The sequence below is a fragment of the Ailuropoda melanoleuca genome, chromosome 6 (genome assembly GCF_002007445.2).
Source record: "Ailuropoda melanoleuca isolate Jingjing chromosome 6, ASM200744v2, whole genome shotgun sequence".
In the NCBI taxonomy this organism is placed as follows: Eukaryota; Metazoa; Chordata; class Mammalia; order Carnivora; family Ursidae; genus Ailuropoda; species Ailuropoda melanoleuca.
Genome location: NC_048223.1, coordinates 114,713,772 through 114,735,517, shown reverse-complemented (window position 1 = coordinate 114,735,517; position 21,746 = coordinate 114,713,772). Strand labels below are relative to the sequence as shown.

The 21,746-nt window shown below is 32.2% G+C and overlaps 1 protein-coding gene across 1 annotated transcript in view; it reads right to left on the bottom strand.

Annotated features, from left to right (window-relative positions):
- ATRNL1 (attractin like 1) overlaps window positions 1–21,746 on the bottom strand; it is a 723,131-nt gene that overhangs the window by 406,294 nt on the left and 295,091 nt on the right. The window contains exon 24 of the mRNA XM_034663626.1: window positions 732–793. Within this exon, the coding sequence (XP_034519517.1) occupies window positions 732–793 (62 nt within the window). The remainder of the gene's footprint in view (window positions 1–731; window positions 794–21,746) is intronic.

Here is a 21,746-nt window from a genome sequence, read left to right as displayed (position 1 = left end):
TGGAAACAATAATAGATGTTTCCTGAAAAGAGTTTTCATGTTTTGAGAAATGCTACAAACTCTAACCTCTCTTTTAGAAAGGTACATGGCAAATCAGCACATTAAACACTCTAAGGAAAAAAAAAAAACTCCTATAGTATCAGTAGTAGAAGTAATGTCAGTTACAAGCACACTAAAAGAGCCCTATTTTCCAAAGTTGTTTAATTTTGGAAACTTTTTATTAACTAACTGTTAATACCTCAGATAACTAATGATCTAGGGAATGATGCTCTATTCAAAATCATATTTACTATTTCCAGATTAGAAGCTCACTGAGGACAATAAATACATTCCCTACAGATTTTTAGTACATTGTGCTAAATGTGATAATTTCCTAACAAATAATTCAGTTGATTCAACTCTAGGAGATATACCTAATCAATATAGTGAATATACTGCTAATTTCATTAATTAAAACAGGCCTTAATTACTTATGTGACAGGAACACAAAGTTGTCATCTTCTTTCCACTGACTCCATTAGCAATCAACTAGTATGGTAGCAAAATAATCTTAACAAGTATATTTCAAGTATGTTTCCTCTGCTCTGTCATATATACTTAAACATATAAAACTATTCAAGACACACCATTTGATATTTTAAGGTTAGAGGTTTGATAAATTACCTAACAGGTTGATACAACATTATTAGAATATAGGTTTAATAAATTCAAAGTCAGTAAAAGCAAATTACCTGAAGAAGGTGACAAAAAACTGCACAAGATCCATGATTGTATTGTGCTGTGAGAATGCAATCTGAAAAATCAAAATAAAAGAAAGTTTGAAACTTAATATATGTTCTTTTCCAATATCTGTGGTGATGTTTCATGGCATCTGTAAATACAATATTTTAATATTATCAAAAGATTTGAATCACTATATTATAAATCATATATGTTGAAATCAAAACTTCATCTAGAACACCAAATAAAGCCAACAACCAACAATGATGACTTTTATACAGGCTATTACATTAAATAGTTTTAAAAAACTATTACAAAATTACTTCAAGAATGTATGTGAAGTTTCATGTGCAGTCCTATGACATATTAAATGTGCCTAACTAAAACATGTAAATGAATTTCTTCATTTAATAATGATCACATTTTCTATTAATACGCTAATAATTGTTTGTAAGCCAAAAAAATAATAATAAATTTCTACTCTATTAAGGAAACAGAGGATTTGTCTTTCCATATATTTTTGTCTAAAGGAGCTGCATGCATGCATACAATTATTTTGTTATATTCTACTCAAAAAATAAAATACATCATCTCATTTTACAATTTCATGTTAATCAGAAATGAATTTTGAGAGACGAAACTAGCCAATAAGCTAAAGTTGTTCTACATTTCTGCTAACATAGAGTAACATATTGTAACACAGTTCTTCAGGAAGTACTACATAGTATATTAGCCAATAACGGAGTATCTGAATAGAGAATTTCTGATTTTGAAATCACCTTTTCACTTAATTGGCGTAAATATTTTGGAAAACTATTTAACTTATCTGTGTCTCAGTTGTCCCATATATGAAAAGTAATAATAAAAGTACCTACTTCATAATGTTAGAGGAAAGATCAACTGAATTAATAAAAATTCTTGCCATAATACCTGGCATACAGTAGGTATAATATAATGAATACTACTACCCTTTTACATCAAGAATAGAGGAGATGGGCAACATAAGTGAAATTTCCCAGACAGCTGAAATTAAACCATTAAGGTATTGAAATCTCTTTTTCCTCTAATAATCTTCAATGAAAATGATCCAAAAACATGGAATTGAATTGCAACTTCCAGTACAAATAGACTAACAGGGATGAGAGATATATCCTCCCTTAAACAGCTAGAAATCTATATAAAGTATCTGACAAAAAAATTTTAGACATTGGACAAAAGGTACAGGAAGATACAATCCATGAGCAAAGGAAATCAAAAGAGATGAGCCTTACAATAATCCCAGCTTTCAGTGCAAAGAAATAACACTAAGGAATTTAAATGGCATTCTAGGTAAGAAATATCAGTATTTCTTATATAAAATAAAGAATTATAGTCAGTTGAGAAGATGGTTAAATTTTTGGCATATACAGGATGGCTTAAATATAGTGACATTGATTTCCAAAAAGCTTCTAAGCATTTGAAGAATTACAAAGCACTTAAACAGAGACTGAAGAAAGATAATTGCTGTAGGAGATTAGTTATAAGTGAAAATGTCTTTAAAATTTTGAGAAAAAAAATATCTTTTTGAATGGAAAAAATACAAATGAATTTTCTCCCCAGGGGCCGATCCATGAGAGTATGTTAGAAACAGATCTGGCCCTTTCTGGGTCCACACAACCAACTACCTTGAAACAAAAATCATGTTTTGAGACATGTAAGCAAAACACGGACACATATGAAAATATCTACGATTTCCTACTTTTTCCCAAAGAATATCTGAATGAATAAAGTAGTAGTTAAAAGAAAGATCTGCAAGTTATAACCATGAACTAAAGCACTAAAATATTTTAAAACTTCAACAATATTATCTAACTATACTTACTAATAGAAAGAAAAAAAAAAAGAAAGCTTTCATTAGCGATAGGAGTGATATCTTGACTCCAGCTTGCATGTAGAGGATAATCTGGGATTCCACTACCAGGGGGTGATGAGACACCTAGACTTTCCAAATTAACACATTTTCTAATTTGTCACAACCATAGCTACAGTTCTTCACAAATTAAGTTGCAATGTAATGCTCGAACATGAAGTACTGTTTGCAGACTTTGACCAAATTTTGTTACACAGAATACTCCACTACCTTTCACAATGAGGAGCATAATGATGGGATAAAACTGATGGGGGAGGTCTCTGTCAGGAACTATACCTGAAATACAAACTGCCTTAAAATAGAAGTAACGCCCTAAAGTAACTAATCTGTTAGCATAAATGTACTCAAGATTAAGTGCAGATTTAGCATAAGCACTCTCTCTACTCAGCATATCATCTGGATGCTAGAGCCTCAAGTTGAAAAGCATTTTGTTTTGTTTGTTCAAAAGGAAAGTCAGCACTACAAGCGTTGTAAAAATCTTTCAAAATGTTTTTCCACCTGAGACTATCTGTAGGAGGTTCCACAGGAGACAGCCCTGGAAAACACTGTGTCAGACAGTTCATTCTCAGCCACAGGCTTAATAATCAGATTAGACTGATTCTAGAAATGGAAGGCAGAAAAAGGATGATTCGGTATCAATGGTGAACAAGGCCCAGCAGACACTAATTCAAGCAAATTCCCTCATACAAGGTGCCAACTTATTCAACCATCAAATATTTCACTTCATATCTGCTACATTCTGAATACCATATCAAGTTCTTAGATGTATCAGTGATGAACCATGAGAGTCTATGGACTCTGAGAAACAAACTGAGGGTTTCAGGGCAGGGGGAATGGGAAAGGCTGGTGATAGGTTTAAGGAGGGCACGTATTGCATGGTGCACTGGGTGTTATACGCAAGTAATGAATCATGGAACTTTACATCAAAAACTAGGGATGTACTGTATGGTGACTAACATAATATAGTAAAAATATTATTATTAGATGTATCAGTGAAAAATAACATCAAAATTCCTAATGGTGGTGGTGACAGCAGACAAAAACAGTCATAATAATAAATTATAGTGTGTTAGAACCCAGTAAGTGCTAATGGGAAAAGAAACACTAAAGTATCCTATTTTTTTGGTAACATTGTGTGTCAACTATAATTTTAAAAAGTATTATATTTTCTATATTAACATATGTAAGACAAGAAATCATTCCTTGGTCTAAAAGTATGCAGAAGTGCTGAGAAGAGACAGGAGGAAAGATAGGGGTAGCAGGAAAATAAGAAATAAACCATTAGGTTTAATATATCTGGCTGTCCTCAGTTTTTCTCTATTTAGAACAGAATCCAGCAGCTCCACACCCTTTCCAATGAAACTGGAAGGCCCACAGGGAAAGGAATAAGAACACACAGAGGGAGAACCATTTTAAGTGACGTTGACTGTTGGTCTTCACATGGCTGGCTGGCTCCTTATGCAGATCTCACCTCAAATTACACACTTCCCTAAAACACTCTCTGAAGTAGGTGCTATCTCCCTTATTCTATACTCTTATGTGAACCTATTTCTTTCATATTTCAATCTGAAACTACCTTATTTTATTGGTTGATCATTAGTTAAAATGTCTTTCTCCACTAAAATATAAGCTCCACGAGAACAGTAGTCTTGTTCATATTGTTCATAGCACTGTGCCAATACCTAGAACAGCTTTGGTACATAGTAAACATTCAATAAAAGTTTGCTGAATAAATAAATATAGTGAATAGCAAACTTTAGCATGAGAGTATTCTTAGGACTTCATATATCCTTAAGAGCCATGAGAGGAAGTAGGCGTAGATGTTATTCTGAAATACATTTTGGAATGTTTTATTTATTTGAATTTCTTTCATAAATCAGTAATCATATAGACCATAACTATCTGCTCATTACAGATCATATTAATTTTCCTTATAAAATTGATATTTATTATGGAGTTCAGAAATTATAGAAAATATGTGCCCCTTATATAAAAAATGTTTTTATTTTTAGTCAAAGAAAAATTTTTATAAGATCTACCAATTACAATTTTAGCTACAATATTTTGAAATCAAGATATCAGAAATGATTTCTTAATATGTATTTCTACCTCAGGTTCTTAATTTCAACAATGAACATTTTTAACCCTATTGGCTCCTAGAAATTTCTTTCAGTAGGTGAACTACATCAAACAACAATCTTCTCATCTAAAATAGGTGGCATTACCTGAAATATTATTTTTTAGGGCAATGAAAAAACAAATGAGACTGCTTTAAAAAAGTGATCACTTAGCCAATTTTATTTAGAAAACAGTGAGTCAAATCAATAACAGTAACAACACCATAACTTTGTAGTGTCCCTGAGAGTGTATCTCCTGAGGATATAGAACATTTCTGACCCTAAAATCTATAATGGTCTAATTGGAAAGATTTCTATTGGCTGATGCCATTGCTAGAACATGGCCCTTTACAGATAATCAATATGTTCCATTTTGGTTCTGTGGTCTTTCCCATGAAAAATACGAGAAGTTTACTCAAGGTGCATTTAAAGTTAGTTTTAAACTTTAGCCAGCATAAATGCACCATGAAAATTCCTTTTTCTATAATGATGTTATTCAAGTTATCAAGTAATTATTCAAAGAAAATTAATCAAAATCAAGAGACCAATTATGGTAAAATGGTAAAATTTCATTAACATCGTAATTTCCTTCATGTTTTTAAAAAGCCCCCAAACAATTAAGTGACATGCTAAAAAACTGAGTTAGCTGAAACTATGGCAACAGTGATGATGATAATATATTTTGACCATTTGATTTTACATGCAAATTCATATTGAAAACATGTCTAAAATCTAAAATCTGAATTTAAAATATGTTATATTTTTCATTAATTAATAGTAATTAATAATCAAAATGATCAACATTTTGAGTTTATGATTTGATGAAGAAAGCTGCATTAAATGCCTTTGGATAAAGAAGTAGATTAATAGCTTGATATTTACCACAAAATGTCAGAATTTGTAAGAGAGAAAAAATGTTAATTTGAAGGACAAATTGGTGTGTTTTGCAAAATGTCAGCCTGCCATAAATAAACTCTGATATAATATAAGATAAACAAAAATGAAAATATAAAGGGATGTGCTGAAATTATCAAATTCATCTAACAAACTGAAAGTAAAGGAGAAGACCTTCAAACCATTGTTTAGATCATAGTCTTTCAAAATGATGACATAAAAAGCATACTTACATAATGGAAGTTAGTCAACTATTGATATGTCAAAGACAAGCTATGTTTCGGGCAAGCAATTCAAGATATTGGGGGTATATTTATCCAATTTTTAAAATAAATAAAAGCAAACTGGGGTTTAAGTTAGCTATTACTGGATAAAATCAACCATGATAATCTATTCCAGATAAGCGTAAACTTCCTATAGATAATTAACATGATGCTTATTAATGTAATAATATGTATCATTCCTGATAAATATTTCAAAATATAGAGCTAAATGGAAAATGAAAGATTCTTAAAAGAATAAAACCTATTTCTGGATAAAAACATGTGGCATGAACATACCAGCTAATTCTGCATAATTAATACACAAATTTCTGATTAGAAATTCTTGAATAATTCTTTAATGGGTTTAATTCTTTTTAGTGAAAATAATTGCCTAACTTTCCTTTATAGCTTTCCTCCTGGTTTAATGCAAAAACTTAACTCATTTCCCTGTCTTCATCTCATAACCCGCTGGTCACTCCTCATCCAGCTGACAAAATGTTCTTTTTAAAACCGAAAAACGTTTCTGTAATTCCCCTTTCCACAATTCTACACTCTTCCTTACCAATACTGATACATCATTATTAACCAAAGCTCATAATGTATTCAGATGTCCTTTTTTTAAATTTTTTTTATTCCAGGATTCCATCCAGGATACCAAATAACATTTAGTCATTATGTCTCTTTAGGTCCTCTTGGCTATGACAATTTCTCAGACTTTCTTTGTTTTATATTATCTTCATAGTTTTGAGGAGTAATACTAAGGTAATTGGTAGAATGCACATCAAGCAGCATTTGTAAAGTGTTTTTCTTATGATTAGGCGAGGTTATGGGGTTTTGAAAGGAAGACCACAGAGATTAAGTGCAATTTTTACCACTTCATACCAAGGTATAGACTATCATTGAAACTTATTTCTGTTGACGTTAACCTTGTTGACCCGGATGAAACAGTGTTTATCAAGGTTTTGGTTTCTTTCTGTAAAATTACTTTTTTTTACTATTTTTCCACATTGTATTCTTTAGAAGGTGTTTCTCATGGACTTTTAAGCAGTGGGAAATTATAGGCTACCTTCTTTGGCACATGCTATTTACATAAACTATTTGGAAACATGTGAAATTTGTCTATTTATTTATTTAACCATTTATTTATATCAGTATGGTTATCATGTATACCTATTTTATGCTTTGCAGTATGATCCAATATTACCTTACTTTGTTGCTGAAACTGTTCCAGCTTTGGCCATTGGGAGTTCTTTCATTTGGTCCTTGTGTCCTCTCGAAATATTCCCATAAAAGTTTTAACACTTCCTTACTTTCTGGCACTATAAAATACTCTAGGATTAGCTTGGGCATTTGCTACGCTAGTCCTTGAATCAACCACTTCCTTCAAGTAGTTTCTTTACTGGAGAATGGTATTAGAAACCAAACCCTAGGCAATAGATTTGCTTGGTGATACTATGCTGTCATTGTTTCTAGGCCTCTGGGCTCACAGAACAAGCAAATGTATGTATGTTTACTAATCTGTGCATATACACATATCTATAAATATTTCTATACATATAATCATTTGTATCTCTATTAAGCCAACCATGAATTCATACTGATGTTCGTACATGTTTTTAAAATAGCTTTCATCAGACAGAGGAATATTATATATGATAAATATACATATATATATATATATATCTAGAAATATATATTTCTGGAAACTGATTCTTTTAAAAGATCAATGAAGTTAGTAAGTCTCTAGTCAGATCACATAAAAAAGTCACAAATTACCAATATCAGGAATGAAAGAGAGGACTACTACAGAACTACAGAAATGAAAAGGATAATAAGATAATTTTTCAAATAAACTAATGCCCATAAATTCAATATACTTGATGAAATGGAAAACTTCACTGCAATACACAACATAACATAGCTCTCTTAAGAAAAAATAGATGACCTAAGTAACTTTTAAGCACATTAGATTTCTCATTTAAAACCTTGAAACAACACAACCAAAACAACAAAATAATCAACTACAGGTATATGACTTCACAGGAGAATTCTAAATATTTAAGTAAGAAGTAGTATCACATCTACATACCCTCTTTTAGAACACAGAAAAGGAAATAACAGTTTTATTAACACTTATTTTGTGAGACCAGCACTATCCTGATAAGAAAACCAAAGGCATTATAAGAAAAAAAATATCTAGACACAAATACCTTTCTTTAATATATAAGCAGAATGAAATCTCAATAAATATTAGTAAAACTGAATACAGCAACATATAAAAGGGATAATAAATCAATATCAACTGTGGTTTATCCCAGAAATGCAAAACTGGTTCAATATTCAAAATTCATCAATGTAATTTACCAAGCCTAAAGACTAAAAGTGAATTACCAGAAAATCATTCCAATAGATGCAGAAAAAGTATTTGAAAGAATTCAACATCAATTACTGATTTAAAAAAACTATCAGTAAAATAATATACAAGAAAACTTCTCTAAAGAACTTCTTGAAAAACCTTTAGCTAACATAATAATTAATGGCAAAGAATGAAACACTTTCCCTTTAAGATTGGCAACAAGGCAAGAATGTCTGCTTCCAAAACTTTCCAATACCACACTGAAGCTCTTACCAGTGCAATAAAACAAGAAAAGAAAATTAAAAAGAATTGGAAAGAAGAAATAAAACTCTATTTTCAGACAGCATGACTTTTAATCCCCAAAACTAATATAAATAATAAATGAATTTAGTAACTTTGAAGAATACAAAGTTACAAAAATCTATTACATTTCTATATACTAACAATAAACAACTGAAAATAGAAGTGAAAAAAATACAATTTATAATAATATCAAAAAACTGAAATTATAAGTCTGATAAAATATGTGCAAATCACATACGTTGAATATTACAAAATACTAACAACAGAAATCAAATTAGATCTAGATGAATAGATACACTGTAGTCATGAATTACAAGGCTTAATAGAAGTATGACGACAATTCTCCCAGGACTGACTTATAAATTCAATGCAATTGCAATCAAAATCCCAGAAGGATTTCTTGTAGAAATTTAAAAAAAGGAGATTCTAGTATTTATACGGAAAGGCAAAGAAAATAGAATAGCCAAAACAATTTTTGAAAAGAACAAAACTAACTGAAAGAGTCACATTATCTGATTGAAAACTTACAAAAAATCTGTTGTAACAAAGGCAATGTGAACTGATGAAAAGATAGACACATATCTGAATGAAGCAGAACAAAGAGTCTAGAAACCAATATACACGAACAGAAACAAGTGATTTTTGACAAAGGTTCGAGGGCAATTCAATGAAGAAAGGATACTCTTGTTTAATAAACGGTGCTGAAACGATTATACAACCAAATCCGAAGGGTAAATATTGGCCCATACATTGAAACATATAAAAAAATTCAAACTGAATTATAGGCCTTAATGTAAAACATGAAATTATTTTAAAAATTATAAAATCTCATGAGAAAAAAATCTTTGTTACCTGGTTTAAGCCAGAATTTCTTAAATACAACATCAAAAACATGGTCCATTAAAAAAGAGAAACTGATAAATTGGACTTGATTAAAATGAAAAATTCTGCTTTTGAAAGAGTGTAAACAGAATTTTTTTAAAAAAAGAAATGATCTGGGAAAAAATACTGCAACACACATCTTAAAAGGACTTGTATCCAGAATATATAAAGAACTCTCAAAACAGTAAAAACCTGGGCAAAGACTGGAACAGACACTTTACCAAAGAAAATATATGAATGTGAACTAAACACATGAAAAGATGCTTAACACATAGTCTTCAGGAAAACTCAAATTAAAAGCAACAAATTACCTTTCACATATCTTAGAATAGCCAAAATCAAAACAACAAAATAACAATATCAAGTACTGTTGAAGATGGGAGCAACTAGAATGCTAATACATTACTAATGGAAATGCAAAATTGTATAACCATTTTGGTAAATAATTTGGCAGTTTCTTACAAAAGTAAACATACAATTACTATATGACCTAGTTGTCCTACACATAGATACCATGAGAATGTATATCAACAAAAATCCTGTATGTGAACACTGTACCAAACTTGACAGAGCCCCATAATTCATCAACTAGTGAATGAATAAATTATTATCTATCCATTCCATGGAATATACTCAATAATAAAAAAAGAATCAAATGTTTACAGAGCTATCAACCCGAGTAATCTCAAATATATTATAAAGCAAATACATACTATATAATTCCATTATATAAAAATTATAGAAAGGCAAATCTATAATGATAGAAAATAGATCAGTTTTCTACTAGGGTCTAGAGTCAGTGAGAAAGGATTATAGCAATGGTATGCAAATAAACTTTTTGGTTGATGAAACTTTTAATCTTGATTGTAATGGAGATTATATGATTGTGTATAACTGCCAGAATTCATAAAACTGTGCACTTAAAATGAATAAATTTAATTGTGTATAGGGGTGCCTGGGTGGCTCAGTTGGTTAAGTAGTCAACTCTTGATTTCAGCTCAGGTCATGGATGTCAGGGTCGTGAAATTGAGCTCTGGTCAACTTGATGTATCTTCCTTCTTTGAACTCCAGAACAACCATACCTATCACAACCAATCTTATTTTGCAGCTGTCATAAATTTTTCCATTTGTCTCTATGTTTCTTGAGTATGATTATATATATTCCTCACATTTATAATTTTTTTTAAGATTTTATTTATTTATTTGACAGAGATAGAGATAGCCAGTGAGAGAGGGAACACAAGCAGGGGAGTGGGAGAGGAAAAAGCAAGCTCATAGCAGAGGAGCCTGATGTGGGGCTCAATCCCACAATGCCGGGATCACGCCCTGAGCCGAAGGCGGATGCTTAACCGCTGTGCCACCCAGGCGTCCCTCCTCACATTTATAATTTCTGATCAGTATAACTGATATAGCAGTTAAGCAATGAATAAAATTAATTAACAACTTCCAATACCAGTTTGTGAACTTATGCCAACCTCTGTTTAATGACAAAAGAATTGAAGCTTAGAAAAAAGGAAAACATATTTGAAAATATATATGATAAATTTCTCAACCTTATAAAAATTTGGAAAACAACAACAAGTAAAACAACAATAATAATAACAGGAGGAGGAGAAAGAAAATAATATATCCTTTGGGATAATTTGAGAAAAAATTATACAAGGGCACCTATATCAGCACATTTGTATGATAACACTTTTCAGACCACACATATAAAATAAAACTTCCTCTTTTACTTTAATACCTACATATCCAGGAGCTTTCCAACCTTATTTTATCCTCAAATGACTCATCTTCTGTGTTCAAAAATGCTAATACATTTGTGATAAAAATTTACAGACATCAGCATTAGAATTCTGTTCTTTTCTATTTTGTTCTGTATAAGTTAACCATTATTAGTAAGGGGATGTACCTAGTCTACTATGGAAATTAGAATTGCAAATTGAAGAATGATTCCTAGCATCATTCTCATAAAAAAAATCAAATCTAAATTATGACATCAGTTTGCAGATTGACTTAATAGTAAATTACCAAATCCCATTTACTCAGAAACAGGTAATTTAGATTCAATCTAATTTAATTTAATTTAAGTGGTGATGTATAAGTGTTGATGAGTAGCACTATTGTAGGAGAATACAAAGTACTTCAGCTCAATGCAGTCTTTGTGTTTTTCAAGTTATTAGCACTGCAGTTATAGCGCTAATTTTTTCCCTTTTTTTATTATCAAGATTCAATTGCATGGCATTACAAGTCATAAAGAATAAATGTTACCAAAATGAAAATTCACTTTAGAAATGATGCAAATCAACTCAGTAACATGATTTACTAGCATTTCAAAAGAAAAAAATTAATGTTTAATTAATAGATTATTGACGTATTTATCATATAACACTGCTGCTATATATCTCACAGTCACAGAATTTTTAAAGATATTTGAATGTTAAAGTGGTTGGTGATCTATAAAATACTCTATTAAAGACAATGAAAAAATATAACACTAGAATGATTTACATTGAATTGAAACAGCTTTCTTAAATATATAAATTGATCAAATACTAAGATGGGAGAGTCTCTCAATGGCCAAATTAAAGTCTGAATAATTGTGTATAAATAGTCACCTACTCAAAATTTCCTACTCTGTTAAATGATCTGAAGGAGAAGTAATAATTTTCTTGATTTCTAAAATTCCACTATTAAGTATAAGATTTATGATGCTATAAGAATTAAACTTTTAAAATACATATAACTCAGTAAGAGGAAATGAAAGAAAAAAATTGGTAAAATCCTCACCAAAAAAAAAAGTAAAATAAATCCTCAATAAAGATGTTTCATTCCTCAAATACTTTCATAAACATTAAAAAAAAAGTCATTGAGCCAGTGGATTTTGGCAGTAAAGATGCTTTCAGAATGAGAGGTCATAATCTGCCCTTTAACTTTGCTATTATCACAATCTTTACCCACATACAGTCTTTACACCACAAGGACTGCTTGTTTGTCATATAATTCACCTAATATATTTTATAGAATAAAATAATTTTTAAAAGTTTTTGAAATTTAATGGATTATTGAGGAAAAGGACAGGAGATAGGTAAAAAGCAAAAACATATTTGATATTACAACTTGTAATAAAATATACATTATTAAAAAAGATTACAACTATTTTAATGAAAATGTAATATAAATAATATTATTTCAGTCAACATCTTTATATGATAAAGTCAGTTTAAACAATTTTCCATTTATTTTTACTTTTACCCCCGTCCAACCATACACATTTATAATATTTTATGTAAATATATATGAAATATTCCATATTGATAATATCCAGTTCATTAGTTGCCAAAAAGAATTTGAAATCATTTACTTCTACATACTCAAAATTCATTAAACTATTTTTATTTCATGAATTCTAATTTTACAGAAAATCTACTGCCTACTTAAAACAAAGTATGTGACAATATCTCCAAAGTTTCTAATAAGAAACTTTTCACATAATTACCATTTTGCTGTTGTCATGATGGTGAAACATTAGCTACTCTCATAGCAACTTTCAAGTACCTAGTGGTGTATTGTTAACTATAGTTACCATGATGTACATTAGATTGGAACGTATTCATCTTACAGCTAAAAGTCTGTACATTTTGACCAACATGCCTTCATTTCCACCACCCCTCAGCCCCTGGCAACCACTATTTTTCTCTCTAGGAGTTCGCTACTTTTAGGTTCCACATATAAACAAGATTATACAGTATTTGTATTTTTCTGTCATTTCACTTAGGATAATGCCCTCAAGGTCCTTCCATGTTGTAGCAAATGGCCAAATTTCCTTTTCTCATAGCTGAATAATATCCCATTGTATATACAGGTACACCACATTTTCTTCATGCGTTCATCTGTTGATGGACACTAGGCTGTTTCCATGCTTTGTCTATTGCAAGTGATGCTGCAATGAACATGACAATGCAGCTATCTCTTAAGATACACATTCAGAAAAGAAATCGCTGAGTCATATGGTTGTTTTATTTTAAATTTTTGAGGAACCTCCATACTATTGTACGTGGTAGCTTTATTAATTTACATTCCCACCAACAATACATCCTTGCCAGCATTTCTTCTTTCTTACCTTTTGATAATAGCCATTCTAACAGGTATGAGTTGACATTTTATGGTTTCGATTTGCATTTCCCTAATGATAAATGGCATTGAGTGCCTTACATATATACCAGTTGGCTGTTTTTTAGTCTTCTTTGGAAAATTATCTACTCAGTTCCTCCGAACTAGCGGTTTGGGTGGGTTTTTTTTTTTTTAATTTTTTTTTAAGTTTTACTATTGAGTTGTGAGTTCTTGATATATTTTGGATATTAACCCCTTATCAGATACATGATTTGCAAATACGTTCTCCCATTCTGTAGGTTGCCTCTTTAATCTTGTTGATGGTTTCTCTTGTAATGTAGAAGCTTTTTCTTTGATTTGCAGCAGACCTGGCTGTCAGCTAAGGCACTCAGCTTTGAACAAATGTTTCAGATGTGAAAGTTACTATGAGAGTAGTCTTCTCACTTAACAATAACAATAAAATGGTTAATTATCTGAGGTAAAGAATGTGTTAACTAACCTTATTTTGGCAAACATTTTTCAATATATACATGTATCAAAACATTATATAGTACACCTTAAATTTACAGTTATATGTCAATTATATCCCAATAATTTTGAGGAGAAAGCTGAAAAAACAAAACAATCCAATTCTTTTTGTTTGCAAACAAGGTACAGCTACCTCCAGAATAATGTCGGCTGTTCCATCCACCATTGTCCCTAAAGTACTAATGGAATGGGATGACAGCCAGAAAAGAGGACGTACAATGGTTTGGTCAGAAAAGAATGCCCTCTGTGACAAGTTGAAATGTAAGTCTAACATCTCATTTTCTAATCATATGGGAACATTTTAAAATTAAATAATTTTCACTGTTTTTATCATTTAAATTCAACCCCCCAAAAAAGAATCTTTTCATAAATCAAACATATATCAATTACTATAAACATTCTAATAATTAAGCAGTATGAAAATTTCCTCACCTATTTAAAATCTTAAAAGTAAAATCTTATAGTATAATTATAAGATTATTGAATCTTATAGTATTAGAGATAGTAAGAAAGCCACATATAACTTCTGTACAATGACTATAATAAAGCCTTTACTCAGTTCTGGAAGTGGAATGCTCACTATTAAGCCTGGCAAACTATTCTTTTGGACAACTCTATATTCATTAGAAATTTTACCTTAAACTGCATTATATTTCTCTATAACATCTAACTGATTGATTTTAGTTCTACTTTCTAGGGTTCCATAGAAGTTCTATTCCATGTAAAAGCTACAATTTATTAAATCTTCATATGATATAATTTCCATCTATAGTTTACCTTTTCTGGATGTATCCCAGTTTAATGTCCCTATTACTATGAGGCAACCAGAACTGGATGTTTCTATATGCTTATAGTACAATAAAATCAAGCAGGTTTTTGTGAATAGATCATGGACTATATTTTTGGACATGTTAGTTTTAGAAATGCCTATTATATATTCAAGTGGGAAGATCAAGAAAGTAGCTGGATATGCACATCTAGTTTTTCTAAAAAAGGCCTGAGTTTAGATATAAGTTTAGAAATAATAGTTTTCTAATGACCTGAAGATTTCCATCTTAGCAATTTTCAACATCCCTCCCACTGGAGTCATTTGGCCCTGGCCTTCCCCCATATGCAGTATTTTCAGAATAGCCAATAGCCCTAGACCCAAAAATTTGCCCAAGAATTTCAAATTATCTTCAAGGGTATATTTTAAACATATAAGAGAAATTATCAGCAATGTGAGAGGAGAATGAGAAAACTCCACTTGGGCTGAGCATTTCACAATGTACATAAATGTCAAATCACTATGTTGTACACCTAAAACTAATATGATACTGAATGTCAACTATACTTCAATTATAAATAAATAAATAAATAACATTAAGAAATAAAATAGATGAAATAAAATGTAGAATAGATAGATATATGAATAGAACAAATTAGCAAGCTGGAAGAGCAGATAGAGGAAGCAGAGGGAGAGAAAAAAATAGAAAATTTAAAAGAAAGCCTAAAAGATATGGGAGAGAGAAATAAAAATGTGATCTGATATCAATATGAATATTATTAACATTATTATTATTAAGAATCTCATAATGGCAAAGAAAAATGAACTGGAAGAAGTATTTGAAAGCACAATGGAGATACATTTCCTTGAATTAAAAAAAAAGATGAATTACTAAAAATCTCACACCTAGACACATTAGAGTAAAATGAAAGAATATCAAATTTAAACAAAAAGTTCTGGGGCACCTGGGTGGCTTAGTCAGTTGGGCATCCGACTCTTGATTTCGGTTCAGGTCATGATCTCAAGGTTGTGGGATGGGGCCCAGCACTCGGCTCTGCACTCAGCGTGGAGTCTGCTCGTCCCTCTCCCTCTGCTTCTCCCCACACTCATGCTCTCTCTCTCTTTCCAAAATAAATAATTAAAATCTTGAAAAAAATTCTTAAGGGAAGGTGCATGGGTGACTCAGTCCATGAAGCATCTGCCTTCAGCTCAGGTCATGATCCCAGAGTCCTGGGATCAAATCCTGCATCAGGCTCTCTGCTCAGCAGGGAGCCTGCTTCTCCCTCTCCTCTTGCCTGCCCTTCCCCCTGCTTATGCTCTCTCTCTCTCTCCCTGTATCAAATAAGTAAAACCTTTAAAAATAAATAAATAAATAATAAAAAATTCTTAAGGGAGAGAAGAGAAAGTTTCAGAAAGAGAATCAGTAATGAGAATCAGAATGATGTGGCATTAATTTCAATATTTAAATGTGAGTGGACATCTTATTAATAAAATATATAGTCTATAATCTAGCAAGAAATTACAACTTCTTCACATTTGAAGGTCTTTTCAGTTTCAGATGATTGCTTTTAATGACAATCAAGAGTTTTTCAGTTAAATAATATTAATTATAGCTAACACTAAAACACTTATTATACATTTTGTATGACATGTATTATCTTTTTAATTTTTGAAACTACCCTAAGATAGTGTACTAGGCAGAACTGTAATATGACCCACAAGATTCCCAGTCCCTAATGTACACACCCTGTATATCCCTTCCCTTAAATCTGAAAATGATGGAAAAGGTCACTCCTTTGATTGGGAAAAAATGGTGGCTTTCCCCTACTGTTCCTGACCTTTATAAGTTTCCTTTTCTGCACTTTAGGCCAGAAGTAGAGGCTTTCTTCTGAAACTCACTTCCTCTGCACTACAGTTCTCACCACTGGGGCTGGGACTGTCCTGAGTTCAGGTCAGTGAATTCGGGGGGGGGGGGCAGTAATCTCCTGAGTTCAGTGGTCTTTAAATTCTAACAATCTTCTTTAATCTACCTATTGATGATTACTTTTCAGAGACCCCCAATGGCTAACTCACACATTCTTCCCCAATCACCTCCTTTCAAATCATAAGCAATCTCCAAAAACTATTCTTTGTCCCCAAAGGGTTGATTTCACGGTATTTTCACAGCAAGAGTTGTTAATCAACATATATACAATCTCCTTGTAGGCTCATCAGCAAATCTAAAGCCCATTGTTATTAAGCCACTACTAAGACAAGAAAGTAAATTTCTGTAGATCAAAAAAACAAAAGTCTTTGGATTAAGAAGCTGTGGTCCATATATACAATGGAATATTACTCAGCTATCAGAAAGAACGAATTCTCAACATTTTGCTGCAACATGGACGGCACTGGAGGAGATAATGCTAAGTGAAATAAGTCAAGCAGAGAAAGACAATTATCATATGATTTCTCTCATCTATGGAACATAAGAACTAGGAGGATCGGTAGGGGAAGAAAGGGATAAAGAAAAGGGGGGTAATCAGAAGGGGGAATGAAACATGAGAGACTATGGACTATGAGAAACAAACTGAAGACTTCAGAGGGGAGGGGGTGGGGGAAGGGGATAGACTGGTGATGGGTAGTAAGGAGGGCACGTATTGCATGGTGCACTGGGTGTTATACGCAACTAATGAAGCATCGAACTTTGCATCGGAATCCGGGGATGTACTGTATGGTGACTAACATAATATAATAAAAAAATCATTAAAAAAAAGTCTTCATCATATATCTACTAGAAAACAGAATATTAAAAATAATACAATAGCCCCTACAAATAACTCCACACTTTGAATTTTCTCATCAGTTCACGGAGTCCTGTGTAATTAGTCCACTGGATTGTGGATCAGTATTGTTTCCCCAGTAATGTGAAGCTACACATTGGACACATAGACTAAGGATTGTGTCATCTTCAGATCCAATGGATCTACTACCTCTTTATCACTACAAAACATCTCTCTTTAGCTCTAATAATGCATCTTGCTATAAACTTTAATTTGTGTGACTAATACAGCTTTCTTTTCATTAGGTTTATATAGAATATTTTTGGCTTACTTTTACTTTCAACCATTTGAATCATTTTTTTAAAGATTTTATTTATTTGACAGAGAAAGACAGAGAGAGACAGAGAGAGAGCACAAGCAGGGGGAGCAGCAGAGGGAGAAGCAGGCTCTCTGCTGAGCAGGGAGCCGGATGCAGGCTGGATCCCAGGACCCTAGGATCATGACTCCAGTAAAAGGCAGATGCTTAACCAACTGAGCCACCCAGGTGCCCCTGAATCATTATATTTAAAGTAATATCTCTTTTAAGCATTTTTTTTTCAATCCTATATGACAGTTTTAGGCTTCTACTTGGTGTACATGATCCATTGAAATTTAATGTGATTACTAAAAGAAACCCACTTTATTTTTTTAAAATAAAATAATAAAAAATAATAAAATAATAAATAAATAATAAAATAAAATAATAAAACCCACTGAGTTTAGACATACGATCTTACTACTTACATTTATTTGAACCACCTTTGTTATCTATCTCTCTTTCCCTTTTTATACTTTCTTATGAGCTCATGAAATATTTTTATTAGTCAATTTAACTCCTTGATCAACTTGTTATTTCATTCTATCATCTATTCTTCTTTAGATTTGCCTAGAAATCATAAAACTTAGACTCTTCTTTTTTTTTTTAAAGATTTTATTTATTTATTGGACAGTGGTAGAGACAGCCAGCGAGAGAGGGAACACAAGCAGGGGGAGTGGGAGAGGAAGAAGCAGGCTCATAGCGGAGGAGCCTGATGTGGGGCTCAATCCCATAACGCCAGGATCACGCCCTGAGCCGAAGGCAGACGCTCAACTGCTGTGCCACCCAGGCGCCCCAAAACTTAGACTCTTAATATTTGCTGCCTTTTACAATTTCACTGATAGTGCTACTTAGACTACATTAGCTCTATTTACACCATTCCTCTTTGCATTACTGTCAGGTATTTTTTGTTCTACACATACTTTAAAATTCATATTTTTATTTGTTTTTTTAAGATTTATTTATTTATTTGATAGAGAGTGTGGGGGAGGGGCAGAGAGAGGGAGAGAGATCCTCAAGCAGACTCCCCACTGAGCATGGAGCCCAAAGCAGAGCTGGATCCTAGGACCCTGAGATCATGACCTGAGCTGAAACCAAGAGTTGGCCGCTTAACCAACACAGCCACTCAGGCACCCCAAGCTATTTTTTATACTCAGTATGCATTTAAGTTTGCCTATTCTGTTATTCTTCACTTACTATCATATTTGTATGATTAAATCTGAGATCATTTTCCTTTGTCCTAAGCTCCTCTATGTGGTACTTCTTTTGGCACCAATCTACTATGAGTAACATCCCTCAAATTTTGACTGAAAATGCCTTTTTTTTTTTACCTTGAATTGGAAAATATTTCTGTTGTTTATAGCTGGCAGATATTTTCCTTCAGCACATTAAAATGTCATTCATTTTCTCCTGGCTAATGGTTTCTGTTGAGAAGTCACCTGTCAGCACTGGTACAATTAGGCTGGTCTATGAACTTCTTACAGAGATGGGAGGAGGGCAAGTGGAAATGCACAAGCCCTCCTAAATTCTAGGCTTAAAACTCACACACCCTACCTCAGCCTCATTAATTAACAAAAGCAAGACAATTGTCTAAACCCAAAGCCGAGGATGAGAAAATATACTCTACAACTTCAATCCAAGAAACTGTAAAATCACACAAAATAAAAAAGGTGTGTTTACCAGAAAAGGTGAAGAATCTTGGACAATAATGCAATCTACCACAACTACACTCTAATTTCTCCCTTCCTCTGGTTTAATCTGTGAAACCCATATATGGAGAAACTAATTCTGCTGATTTTATTTTTAATCCTTTTTTTCATTTGATTATTATTAAAGATTGTATTTCTTTAATGAAATTTTCATTTTAGTTAACCCTTTTCCTGAAGATATTAGTCACAGATACATTAAAACTGATAAAATCTTGTTTACCATGGGGATCATTTTTTGTAGTCTTTTTTTTCTCCTTTTGGATTTGATCTTTTATTCCCATTTGTCCTAATGACCGGGAACTTTTAATCCTTTACTTGACACTGTGTTTCAAAAATGGCAGATGCAGTGGATGTTAGTTTCTTCCAGAGTCTTCTATTTTTCAGAAAAGTAAAGAAGGACTGATTACCTTGATCAAATCAGGGAATGAAATAACTTGACGCTATCTGCTGTTACCTTACTTATAGGACACAGCACTTAAGGAGACACAATTGAAAGCTTAGAGCATCTGTCAGTGTCTCTTCTGCTTGGCAGGAAGAAGAAGGCTGGATTTGCGAGCCAATTCTCATCTCCCTAGAACAATGCATAGCTGCTGCTATTTGGGTATTGCCCATATACCTTCAGAATTCACATTCCAGGGAACGATAGGATCATCATACCAGGTAAATGCATTTGTAACTGAGACCTTTCTCTGGCCATGGAATTATGTTCAGCTCATATATACACATGACAAAAAGGTACAGCAAACTGTGGCATAAAATACCATTAACTCTTATTCATAGAAAAATGAACGAAAACTAATAGATGTTTACATACATTTGTTTCAGTTTGCCCTTTTTGAAACATCATTCCTGGACCATTTCAGATAATGGTTTTTACCACTTTATGCAGAATAATTTTTAATTGAAAATTCTGACACAATTATAGATTCACATGTTATAAGAAATAATACAACGAAAGCCCTTCTGCACTTTGCCCAGTTTACCCCGAAAGTAATATTTTGCAAAACTATGATATAATACTCAATATTTATCTTACCCATATTTATCTTACCCATATTTCCCTAATTATATTTGTACTCATTTATTTGTATATTAAGTTCCACACAATTTTAACTCATGTGTAAGTTCATACATCCAGCACCTGTCAACATACTGAACAGTTTCAATACTAACAAAGATTTCTGGTGATGCCATGTAAAGCTCATATCTACCTCTCTCCTATCCACGCTTCACATCACCCACCAAGCGTCTTACTCCTAGGCATCATTAACTAGTTCTCTATTTCTAAAATTATATCATTTTAAAATATTAACTAAATGGTATCATACAATGTGTTACTTACTGAGACTGGCTTTTTTTCACTCAGTATAATTTCTAAAAGATTCACCTAAAGTATTATGTGAGTCAATAGTTTGTTCCTTTTTATTGCTGAGAAGTATTACATATATGTATGTACCATAGTCTGCTTGACTATTCCACTGCTAAAAGATGATTGCAGTTTTTGGCTATTACAAATAAAGGTCCTGTGAACATTTGTGTACAGGTGTGTAAACACAAGTTTTCATTTCTCTTGGATAAATGTCCAAGAGCACGATGGCTGGAGTATGATAATTTCATATTAGGTTTTATAAGACACTAATGCATTATCTTCCTGAGTAGCTCTACCATCTTATATTGCTGTAAGAAATGTATGAGTGCTCTAGTTTCTCCATATCCTTGAGTGCATTTAGTACATCACTATATACCCATTTGACTAAGTGTGTAGTGGTATTTAATTATGGATTTTACTCTTCATTTACCTGATAATGATTTTGACCCCCTCTTAATATGCTCATTTGGCAATTTTAGATCATTGCTTCATGTTTGCCAATTTTCTAATCACCACATTTGGTTTTTTTAAGGCTGAGTACTGAGAGTTCTTCACATATTCCACACGCTAGTCTTTTCTTGGAACATGATTTATAAATATTTCCTCCCAGTATAAAGCTTGTATCTTAATTTGATATGGGCCCTTGAAAGGCAAGTTTATAAAACTGATGAACTCCCAATTTATCATTTTTTCCTTTAATAAG